General features: G+C 31.4%; 1 protein-coding gene across 1 annotated transcript; it reads left to right on the top strand.

The window, feature by feature from the left end:
- The first annotated feature begins 12,499 nt into the window (after nucleotides 1–12,499).
- LOC128132365 (calcium-transporting ATPase 8, plasma membrane-type-like) lies at nucleotides 12,500–13,140 on the top strand. The gene is made up of 5 exons (XM_052768893.1): nucleotides 12,500–12,567; nucleotides 12,650–12,758; nucleotides 12,844–12,887; nucleotides 12,980–13,022; nucleotides 13,087–13,140. The coding sequence occupies exons 1-5, from the start codon at nucleotides 12,500–12,502 to the stop codon at nucleotides 13,138–13,140; spliced, it is 318 nt and encodes a 105-aa protein (XP_052624853.1).
- Nucleotides 13,141–13,426: the final 286 nt, after the last annotated feature.

Raw genomic sequence — 13,426 nt, 5'->3', positions numbered from 1 at the left:
CACATATATCATAACATAAACATACTATCAGACATATCTGGGGTGTCCGAACTACCCTTCGGCCATAACAACCGAACTTGGGGACTATTCCCCTCCTACTACCACTATCACATATAACATATCACGCCAACATATAAACATACCATCACATACTGTCAAACATATTTGGGGTGTCTGGCCTACCCTTCGGTCCTAACAACCGAACTCTACTACTAATACGTATAACATATCATGCCAGCATATAACATATCAGGTAGTAGCAAACCTAGATGATATCACAAATACAATCATCTAACATACAACTCCTACTGGTGGGTCGGCATTGTGGCCGTAGACCCACCGCTACTGGAAGGTAACTCACCTCGTAGTAGCTGTTGATCTGTGCGGGAATCCTCTGACTGCTGCCGTTGCTGCTCCGAAAATCCTCCGGCTATAATTCCCACAAAACACTTAGTCATACACTGCTAACTGTTCTTAAGGTAAAATGACCATTTTACCCCTGACCAAATCAAAGTCAAAGTCAACTTCTAGTTGACTTGACTCACCGAGTTGGCTCGCCAACTCGCCGAGTCCCCATCCTTTCATTTGTCCTTGTACCCGTGTCTACTCGTCGAGTTAGGCGATGACTCGACAAGCTTTCATTCTAAATATACATCGACTGAATCCTCATCCGACTCGCCAAGTTGTATGAACAACTCGTCGAGTTCATCTTCATCCTTAAGAAGATTTCCTGGACTCGCTGAGTCTGCTCATGCACTCGCCGAGTCCCATGAACTTCCAGAACAATGGCTTAGTCCAGAACGTTGGGTCACTCCTCAGGACCCCCCTAAAGCCATTCCACACTCAACTGGGTCCTTATGACCCTCAACTGATATGAGACAGAAGCCTAGGACTCGCCGAGTCCAAGAATGAACTCGTCGAGTTGGTCACATCCACTCACTAAATCCTCGATTTCTGATGTACAACCCTTGATCAAAAGATAGATATATGCTTCTACAATCGATCTAGCATGTAAAGTTACAACCTTTACGTGTTTACATGGGACTTTGAGCTCAAAAGGTCCTTAAACAAGCTCTTTCAAAGCATGGGGCCTTCTTTGAGTGTAAGAGCCACTCCTTTCTACCTTGTAACCCCTCTAAGGACCTAGATCCGAAACATCAACTCCAAACCATGCTTGCAATCATGGTTGGTGACCAAAATGGCTTAGAAAAGCCCTAAAACTCCACAAAATGGGATCTAACAAATGAACTAACAAGGTATAGAATTTATACCTTCTGAAGACTACAAATGATGCCCAAAATCGGATCCTTCTAGCCTCTTCTTGATCCTTCAAGCTTTTCCTTCTTTCCTTGGTTCAGAAAAACACCAAAATCACTCCAAATTCCTTAGATTGCTTCAATAACGGCTAGGGTTTTCTATGGGAGGTCTTCTGGGAGCAAATGGGACGAAGGAGGTCGAGTTAAGGTGTTTAAATAGGGTGCAAACCCTCGAATTAGGGGTTTTGTCCAAACAGGGCCTACTCGCCGAGTCCGGGACCCGACTCGTCGACTCCACAACTTAAACCCCGCGTCTTATCCAGCTTCTACTCGGCGAGTTGGTCCTTCAACTCGCCGAGTCCAAGGCCAAAATGCAAAAATATTAATAAAAGAATAAGTACCAAAAACCAGGTGCTACATGAGCATTTGGAGCATTCTCATGGAGTAATTGGGTTTAATGGAGCACTTAGAACTCAATTGAATACTTAGGGTTCACGGATCAAGTGACAAAGGAATGGATCTTCCAAAAGGTGGTTTGGAGCAACTTTGAGCAATATGGAGTAACATAGTCCAACATGTTGATCCTTCAATATGTTGAGCCAAGGTGATGTTGATCCAAGGCGATGTTGAGCCAATGAGATGTTGAGCCATGGAGATGTTGAGTCATGAGACTTATATTATTATGATGATTTCTTTTGCAGGTATATTATTGTCATGCCCGACTCGATCCTATACTTGAGGCCAGTACGATCCTTATGATAACTACTTGTATTCCAGAGCACTAATGTACAACAAAATTATTGTAAATTTTTAAATGAGAAATAAAATATTTAGGATGTACTTGGTATGAAAACATGGGTGTTACTATATATATATATATATATATATATATATATATATATATATATATATATATATATATATATATATATATATATATATATATATATATATATATAGAGAGAGAGAGAGAGAGAGAGAGAGAGAGAGAGAGGTGTCATGAAATAACACTTGCCTTTTATCCGCCTTATGATATGAAATCATGGTAATATCATTTTGATATCTTCGATTAAAAGCCAACTAGGTGTGACACCCATGTATTACATGGGTTTAATTAAAAAAAATAAATATAAAATTTTAACAATTTGAAAAGTTTGAATTTATAAGAAAAATAAGAAAAATTTGAATTATTAAAATTAATAAGACTTTAATGTATTGAATACATTACATATATAATCTTTTTCTAATAAATACTTTACATATATATTACCATACACATTAAATGTGGAATTTTAATTTAATAAAATGAAAAATACAATAAAATTACAAGTGGAAAATAGAAAAATTAAAAATTTTAGAAAATGTCATGTGTCCAAATGAAGGAGAAGATGACATGTGGCAAAAAAACTTTCATTTATTATAGTAGATGTTTATCATGTAAACTATCTATATATATAAGAGAAATTGACAAATCTAAACAATTATATTAAGTTTTTTTTTATTAAATTAAGCAAAAGGTAAGATTTTTCTTCAAATAACTATAAAATTTCGAAGGTCAGCGACATTTTACGGTTTTGTAGTACCTCTCGCAAAATTGTGTCGTCTTGTGAAATTCACCTTTATAAAATTCAAATTTTGATTATTTCATTTTACAACGAATTTTTTTTTTAAATCACTCTCAACCCTAATTCCAAACTTCAATCGAGGTTCTAATTTCATATCAGACCTTATCTACCTTCTTCTAATAAATAAAACCTAAAAGTAACACATGTTACTTTTTTAAAATGTCTTTTTGACACATGACATTTTCCTATAATTTTTATTATTTTCTTTTTTTGCTAACAAAATCAAACTCAATTCAAATTTTGAAAATACAAAATCATATCCTAATAACATTATTATATTTATTTTGATTAACAAATTAACTCATTATTACTTATAATCGACAATAATTTTTTATGACATTTATTGTTTTTTATCTATATAAAAATTTTAAATACACCAACAATAGTCTCTATAAATTATAACCTAGTTGATCATATATTTCTTTCACACTAAGAAATAGCCATATTTCGACCATTTCTTAGTGTGTAAATGAACCCATTTTTCATAGTGGTTGTGATTCATTAAGGAAAATGGCAGGTTTGTAGTACCCCACTCTAAAATGATTATTTTCCACATTGAATAATGCCCCCTTTTCATAGTGGGTTTGTTTCTTCATATTTGGTCGTTATTTTATGTTTCACACATTTTCGGATTATGATTTGTTAACAAAGTAAGCAAATGTCTCTCGCTTATTGAAGCTCAATCATGTGTCGAGTGCTTAAGTGCATATAGGTTGAAAATCTGAGTTGGTTTTAAATATCAAAAGTTAACAAAAACATTTAAAAAAAATAGGCACATACAATCCATTTCATTAAGGCTAGTACTAGAAGTCCAATAAAATACGAAGCAAACAAACTTTTATTACCTTGATCGTTGATGGTCATGTCACAATAGATAAGACTATGTAGATTGAGGATATATGTTATTCGTGGACATAGATACATTTAGTGTAGAAATACCGGATAAGTAATTATTTCTTAGTTTGCAAACAATTCAGTTGAAAATGTATCGGAGACATTTTTTTTATTTGTTGTTGACTAAGAAATAGATACTTATTCATATATATATTTAAATATAAAAGTTGTAGTTATATATAAAGAATAGGAATTCCATATGGCTAAATTTTATGTGTACTTAATTTAGTAGAAATGTTATGTCTAAAAGGTTTTATTTAAATACATCTAACCAATCTAACTAATACATATAAATGAATTCTACCACCTCTCACTTAAATACATCTACCCAATCTAGCTAATACAAATATAAATGAATTCTACCACCTCTCACGTAATATTGTTTTTTATGAATCCACATAACTTCCACCTAACATCTTATCCAATCTTTACATAAACAATGTAAACACATAATTTTTAGATCGAACTAGTAACACTTAAGCCTAAAAGTCTTTTTCTTTCCCGAAAAGTCTTCATCTTCCTCTTTCGACTGGTAATCTTGACCTTCAACATATGGTGACCAACTCATTCCTTGTATGATGTCTGATATAATAAAACAAGTTGTATTGGCAAAAGAAATAGAGGTTGACAAGATGAGCTAGTAGGTTGGTTAAATTTGTTAAGATTTAAGAATTCTATAAATGATAAACGATTTAGGTGAATAACAAATGAAAAGGAAAAACAAGAACACAAGCAATTTATGTGGTTCACACGATAAGGATGATCAACTCTGTCTATTGGCGAACATGCGAGAGTGATTTAACCATCCTACCCTTAACTATTCACATTCAACAAAAAACCAAGCAAAATGTAAAAATTATTTTTTTTCCAACTCAAGAGCATATATTAATTCTCTTTCCGTTCCGTTCCGTTTCGTTCCTTCCATTTATTTAATTCCATTCCTTTTCTCTTTATTCCTTCGTTTTAATTTTAAAACTCGATAACAGGGCGAAGGGAAAGGCGTCTTCTTCCTTAATGTCAAAAACACTCAATTTGGTTTCGGCCTTCTTGGATAGCCATTCCTATTGGATCTCTAGGTCATGCCCTCATTGTCACAATTATTCGATCATAACATCTTTGTGGATCCTAGGAATGGTTAGATCAATTCTATGTTCGACGTTTTTTTGATTCACAACTCTACATGGTATTCTACTATCTGCCATTGCACCCATGTCTTTCCAAACGCATGCAAAGTAGACAAATCAAGCAATCAGATTCTTATGATTAAAATTTGCGGCACAACTGGATAAATTGTTTTGTGATTAGTGATCGAAAAGGGTTCTTTGCGGTGTGATATTGATAGTCGCGGCATAATTTTTGTCTGAAAAAAAATCTCATGGATTTCTTCGGTTATGACCCCACCATTGATTTTCTTTGAAATCCGATACAACACAAACAAAAAATATATTTCTACAAATGACATGTTATCGACCAAAAAACAATTAAAACTCACACAAAAAATAATAAATTTTTTTAGAAATGATCAATTGACCGATAATTAAATAAACGAAGAGCAGTTGAAAACCATTCATCGGCAACAGTGCCAAAAACTTGATTTGTATTTCAATTTTATTTAATATAGACATCGGTCAAAATCTTAAAGATAAAACAGAGATGCAAGTAAATATTTTAAATATTTTATATTATTAATATATTCAGAAGTTCAAATACAACTAAAAGAATTTTATAGTAAAATACAAACAAAGAGTGTAAGTGCTTGATATATGTTAAATATGCTTGAAAGTATCAAGATGTTCAAGATATGTAAAACTAATGAGATGTTTAAGATGCTTAAAAGCTTTAAGACGATCGAGATATTTTAAAATTCTAAGATGTTCAAAGTAGGTAAAAATATGAAGATGTTGAAAGATATGTAAATGATTGAAGATGTTTGAAAGATATAAAAGTAAACGTAAAATATGTAACACATGATATAGTGATATACGGGGAAAACCCTTGATATTTCAAGATCTCCGATATAAAAGCTCGGCAGGTGATGAAAGTCACCATTCCTCTAGTACTTTTATTAATATAAAAATATTTACAGATAGAAACTGAGAATGTAGAGAAAATATATTGTGTTGTGTGTATAACGAATTCAACTCATCTATTTATACATCCAATAAATAACTCATTGCGCTATAAATATGGGATTTCCCTTTATCTTCTCTTGACAGGGTAAATTGGAAAGAATAAAGTTATATTCCCTTTGACCATGTGTTTTTAACTTTTTCTTTAGCTTGTGGCTCAATTATCGTCCTATATAGCAACAAAAACAAGAATTGTTGGCTAAGATATTAGCTAACATTAAGATTCAAGTTCCTGACATAATTCAAGATGCAAGATCATGACATAATTCAAGATGTTAAATAGTAAGCAATTTCTTAAGTACTTGTTGAGATATTGAAATAAGATAAAAAAATATCACACATAATAGCTATTATTAATATCTAACTTCATAATGAAACCTTCAGGCTGGTGTTTGGTGAACTAATTCATGTCAAGGTACCCATGGAAAATCAACTGCAATTTCTATCATCATATATACTTATAAACCTAGCATTTTTTCTTGAATCTCATGCATTTGAAACCCCCATTCTTTTTTCCTTTCACCACGTTCATTTGAAACTCCCATGACTTTTCAATTTCTTTATAATAATAATTATAATTTGGTAATTAGGTTAAATAAATATCAAATCTAAAGTGTATTCATATATAAACTAAATTTCAATATTAAAATAATATCTTTAATTCTACTTATAAAATTATGTTTTTTAACTTTTAACATATTATAATTAATTTATTAGTTTTAATATATTGTTGAATCTAAACCATTATCATTTTAAAGGTATAATTTTTGAACAATTTGTATAAAATACTTAAATTATTAATTAAAATATAACATTATAGGCTCAACTTAAATATAAATTTTATTTAACTTAAACAACCCAAAGATTATTTTATAAATAGTTAAAAGTGATAAATTGTAGTGTATTTCTAATAATGATTGTAAGTTGGTTAATAATGTTAAATAAATATCAAACCTAAAGTGTAATCATAAATAGACTAAATTTCAATTTTAAAATAATATCTTTACTTCTATTTATAAAGTTATGTCTTTAAATTTTAACATATTATACTTAATTTATTAGATTTAAAATGTTGTTGCATGTAAACCATTATCATTTTAAAGCTGTAATTTTTGAACAGTTTGGACAAAATACTTAAATTGTTAATTTAAATATAACATTACAGTGTCAACTTAAATATAATGTTCAGTTCCACTAAAAAAACCAAATAATATTTTGTAAATAGTTAGAAGTGATAAATTATAGTGATAAATACAAAAACTAAATTGTAATATTAGTTTAGCTAAAATATTTCCTAAATATATTTATATAATCGTTAAAACTTTTCAAATAAGTAGCTTAAAATAACTTATAATAACAATAGTTAAAAATAAATCTATATAAATAATTATATTGTTACCTTTAAAATCAAAAAATAATGTTTGATGTTTTAAATAATTATAATAAAAGAAATTAAAACATCAAGCAAATAAATTTTAAAAAATTAGTTAAAAATAACAACTATAAATAATATTAAACCATATATAATATTTAATTTTATTGATGTGTAACTCGCGAGTAGAAGTCATTCAAATGATTGAGATTATAACGCTATAATAGATTTATATATTATCATATAATTCAAAATAATCAATATATTATATCAAATTAATATACGAATTATTATATCAAATTTAACAACAACGTTAATGTTATATTTTAAAATATATATATATATATATATATATATATATATATATATATATATATATATATATATATATATATATATATATATATGTAAAAACTTCAACTATATAGGTGTTTCTGCGCATTACAATGTCAACTCAAATATAAATTTCAGTTCCATTTAAAAAAACTAAAGAATATTTTGTAAATAGTTAAAAGTGATAAATTGTAGTGATAAAAGCAAAAACTAAATTGTAATTTCAATTTAACTAAAATATTTCTTAAATATATTTTTATAATCGTTAAAAGTTTCCAAATAAGTAGCTTAAAATAAGTTATAATAACAATAGTCAAAAACAACTCTATATAAATGATTATATTGTTAGCTTTAAAATAAAAAAACAATGTTTGATGTTTTAAATAATTATAATGATAGAAATTAAAACATTAAACAAATAAGTTTTAAAAAATTAATTAACAATAAAAACAACTATAAATAACATCAAATTATATATTATATTTAATTTTATTCATTTGTAACTCGCGGGTAGAAGTCATTCAAACGATTGAGATTATGAAGTTATAATAAATGTATATATTATCATATAATTCAAAATAATCAATATATTATATCAATTTAGTATATACAAATTATTATATCAAATTTAACAACAACGTTATTGTTATATTTAAAAAATCATATATTTGTAAAGACTTGAACTATATAGGTGTTTCTGCGCAACGCACGGACATTTGCCTAGTTAAAGATTAAATTGATGAAAGAAAAAGGCAAAGATGCATTAAATATCAAAGAATCAATTATTGTTGGTTAAAGACATGTATCATTAATTCCCTTCCAGAGTTACATTTTGATTTGGAATGTGTGTGAGTAAGTGAACAATTGTTGTTGGTTGAAGACATGTACCCCATGTTTCAATACTATTTTAGGCGTAGCTATTCTACTATTCGTAATCTAAACCACATTTATTTTTTAACTTAATTGATTTTCTCTACCAAGAATTAAAGAACAATGCATACGTCATCTGTAAAAAAGCAAAGTTACTTGATCAAGATCCATGTTTACGAATAATAAAATGTTGAAACTAATGGTAACATCTTGAGATTGAAATGTATACAATTTTGTTGTTTTTGGGGTTTTTTGTTCTATTGTTCTACAATTGATATATTAATATTTTTTGTGTGTTTTAATTATAAAAATATTGGGTCATCAAAAGTTTCAAGCATAATAGAAATAATAACATACATTCAGGTAGGTTATTTATGTGATTACTTGAAATAACACCGTATTCACATTTGCTATCAATATGGACAATAGACTTTGAAGCATGTAGCAACCTTATAACTAAAGGCAACTCATGTTACCACCTAAATGAAGTTCTTTTGGAGGCAATTAAACGTAAGGATTTATGCCTCGATATACAAACTCCAAAAACCTAAATATTACTCAATGTTACTTAGGCTTTATGCACTACTAGAAGATAGACCTTTAATGACGCGCAAACAATGACACACACCGATAGAGGACACGCATTTGTGGGCGCCCCAAAAATTAATGTCAGTTTTCCAAAATCTTAAGGATAGAAGACACTCCTTTATGTGAGCCCTAAAATTAATGTTACAAAAGAAAAGAAAAAAAATGCGGAGGGCGCCATTCATAAAATGTGTGTCGTGTAAGAGTGTCGCTTTATAATTTTTTTTAATGAAACACGCCTTTTAGGCGGGAAATGATATCGACAAAAATTGACCCCCGCCTATTGGATCCCCAAAAGTTTTGGAAGACCCGCTCATTCTTTCCTCTCCACCTGCCGATGACCTTCATTTTGCTCCCCTCTTTCGCTCTGTAAAACCTAGCAGTCACCACTACCAGCAACATGGTTTTATGATGTCCTTCATTAATTGCTAAAGGGGTGAAATCCCCCAAAATTTTAAAGTACCCCGCTCACTCTCTCCTTAGATCTCCACCCGACGGATCGACCTTCATTCTCCCCCCCCCCCCCCCCCCTCTCTGTAACACCCTCGCTTCATAAATAAATTTCTCTCTCATCCTTCTATGATATGTATGTATGTTGTGATAATGCATGTATGTGTATATGTATGTGTGTGTGAGTGTTTGGGTGAGTTGTAAGTATGTATGTGTGAAACCATAGAGTTTGAGTCCATCGCATTTGTTCTTATATCCTTAAACTATGCAAATCAGAAATAGCACACCAAAATCAAAACTCAGCAACAATTGATGAAGGTTACTGGAATCAAGAGAAATCATCTCCTACTCTGAATCGGAGACAAACCAGGTATGTACTCTTTCTTTATAGCACAAAAGGCCATAAGCGATTCGAATTAATCTAACCTGTCCATTTGGCGACCGATCTCTGCTACTACCAAACAAAGATTATAATTATTTCACAGACAATTTTCTTAAATCAATGATTTGTATGTGAAAATCCTTTGATTTTGTTCATTCTATATCATTGATAAACCCTAAATTTGAAAGGCACATACCGAAATCTTCAAATATTTGCAGGGGAACACGTTATTAGGAACGATAATCATCATCATCTGTAAATAACTTTAAGATGGAGCTTCCTTCAAAAAAATATTATAATTATTTCCGTTTCATGGAGCTTTCCAATTTGCTAAGAGGCGACTCTCGTAGCCTGAGATAAGTGGGTGAGGGTGATTTATTTTAATCTTTCTATTTTTAATACAAATCTCTCATCAACTCACTAATATATGTCCATTTCAACCAAATTTGACATTTTTGTTTTAATATGTGATATGGATATTGCCTGAGATTAATTTTCGGTGTTTGATCAATGCTCTCTGGTATGCTTCTTTCTACTAACCAGATTTCACCTTCTTTTTATATGCTTCATCTGTTTCCCACTTTGAAATAATAGCAAATTAGCAAACATATATGCAGAAACAATGAAGAGTTTTTGTAAGTATAATATATTGACTGCATTTTTTTGATTTTGGACTCTTTGTATTTGCAGCATCCATAAATATTTACTTAAATCCAAAGGTTCAATCAATGAAGTTAATCAAATTGCACAGGTTGATGATCCACGTGTGGTGCTAATCAAGCTTGCAGACCATCTACACAACATGCGAACCATGTATGACTTGTTTCCATATCTACCATGAATCTTTGCATTGCATGATGCGTACAAGAAAAATATTTCTGATAATTCCATTTCAAACTCGAGTGATTTTAATTTCACTGTTACTTCTCTTGTTCATTGGTTGGTAAAGGTCTTGGAAAGTAGAGAAAATTCATTCTTGTTTTTGTCAAGGGAGGTTTACCACTCTATTCAATCAGTTATTCACTCACTGCAATGCTTTAACTTACAGTTTACACTCTCTTGCTTTCAGTTATGCTCTACCCTCTGGCAAGGCTAAAGCTGTAGCACAGGAGACTTTGGTCATTTGGTGCTCTCTTGCTTCCAAATTGGGCCATTGGGCTTTAAAAGCTGAACTTGAAGACCTCTATTTTGCTGTTCTTCAGGTCAGTGGTTTCTACACTATAAAGCTAATTTAGTGATGAATCATGAATGTGTTCTAATGCATGATATTTATCTCAAGTGTTCATTCTACGCAACTAATGATCGAATCATATGTTGCATGTGCTAAAATAAGATTGCAACTAATACTTGTAGTGTGTGCAGCCTCAGATCTTCCGGCAGATGCGGTCTGACCTAGCCTCCATGTGGACACCCAGTAGCAGCAGTAGCAGGGTAGGCAACCTGAGAAGACTATCAACCAAAAGTAGCTCAAATCCTGAGTATGTGAGCATTGATAAAGTATATGATGCACGTGCACTGAGAGTAATTGTTGGAGATAAAAGTGGAACTTTACATGGACAAGTTGTCGAGTGTTGCTACAGTCTTCTAAATATCATACACATGTTTATACTTTAGATATGTAGCATAAAATGGATAACTACATGCTAAAACTTATTATGCCCAGACAAGAAGAAAAAAAATGCCTACTCAATTTATAAATAAGTGACAGATGTGTAATATAAATAAAAGTTGTTTGGTTCATCTTCCGCAGGATTTGGACACCAATTGATGGCAAGTTCGACGATTACATTCTCAATCTAAAGTCAAGCGGATATCAGGTAAAGATCTATCTCAGTATAATTTTTTGTATGCTGCTGATATTAGGTATACCTATTTCATATTTGTGTGGTAATGCATGTTGTTTCCTTCTTATCTCTTCTTCTTCTCAATGCCCAAAAATTCTGACTCTCATTTTATACAGTCTCTGCACACTACAGTGCATGGTCCAGAAAACTCACCCTTGGAAGTCCAAATAAGAAAGCAGGTATACAATATATATATATATATATATATATATATATATATATATATATATATATATATAACAGTTTTTTTTAATAGAGCATGCATGAATATGCTGAGCATGGAGTTGCTACCCATTGGCTTTACAAACACGCTGGTAATAAGTTGCCTGCGAAGAGAAATGTAATTGGTTCGGAGATAACATCATCCTCATATCTCTTGAATGACATGGAAGATAAAAGTCCAGTTGAAGATGATGTGTTTCTCAAATACAGCTCTCTAAAACCAGGACATCCGGTCCTTAGAGTTGAAGGAAGCTATTTGCTTGCTGCAGTAATTTTCAGGTATTTAAAATCATGTTTCTTTCTTTGATTAATGCATGACATGGTTTGATGACACTTTCTGCAATTCAGAGTGGATGATGATGGAAGGGATCTGCTTGTGGTTGCGAGCTTCTTACTCGCTGCTTCTGAAGCAGTTGCGGATAGAAGATCTTCTTCTCAAAGAAAGCGGTGGGAAGCTTATGCAAGATTGTACAAAAAGGTTGATATAAACGTCTCCCCATATGTGGTGGCGAGGGTGTTACAGAGGGGGGGGGGAGAATGAATTCAGATGTAAACGTCTCCCCAGATGTGGTGGCTGTATCTGTTCTTTTCATCCTTCTCATAAGGTAATTAATTCAAATTTGCATGGGTATAATTGTCATTTCACCTCTCATTCTTGCTTTTAAAATGGTAAATTTTGTTTGTTAGGTTTTTTACCAGACACAAAAAGGACGATAAGGATCAAGTGGAGTTTATTGCTGGGAAAACTAGTCTTGGGGATGCTGTTGATGGAGCAATCAAAATTTTCACTGTTGCAGTATGTATTTAGCAACTAGTATTTACTTCATGTATTTTTATTAAGTTTCCTTTTTTACTTTTCTTCTAATTTGATGAATCTTTAGGTCACGATTGTTGTTGTTGCGGTTCCATTAGTTGTCACATTAACGTAAGTTGAACCTTTTCTTATAATTATTAATCCATTTCTTTTAAATGAGTTTCTGATTAATAAAATATAAAGCATGTTGCTCATAATTATAGGCTAGCATACTCGATGCGAAAAATGATGGCGGATAAAGTGTTGGTAAGTTTTATAATTTTGTTTACTATAAATCTCTCGGGGGCATTTTGGTAATTTTCACGTGCAGGTTCGGAGGTTATCTGCTTGTGAAACAATGGGTTGTTATATATTTGTTGATTAATTAGATTTGATTAATTAAGTTATATATGTTGCATGTGAATCGATACCAATCAGGTTGTTTTTGAGCCCATATGAACTAACACCAACGCATAAGAATATTAAGATGCAATTTTGTTGATTATAAGAAGTTGAAATTTTTGTGCATTAACATATGGTTTGTGCAGGCAGCATCAAAGATTTTGGCACGCCAATTGGTGAGGCTTAGACAACAAATAGCCAACCTACAAAGTAGTCGGGCTCAAATGAGGGGCATAGCAACACATACACAGGTAAATTTTCAAATGGCA

This window comes from Lactuca sativa, chromosome 2 (genome assembly GCF_002870075.4).
Source record: "Lactuca sativa cultivar Salinas chromosome 2, Lsat_Salinas_v11, whole genome shotgun sequence".
Lineage (NCBI taxonomy): Eukaryota > Viridiplantae > Streptophyta > Magnoliopsida > Asterales > Asteraceae > Lactuca > Lactuca sativa.
The sequence above is the reverse complement of the archived record's forward strand: the minus strand, read 5'-3'. Positions and strand labels throughout refer to the sequence as shown.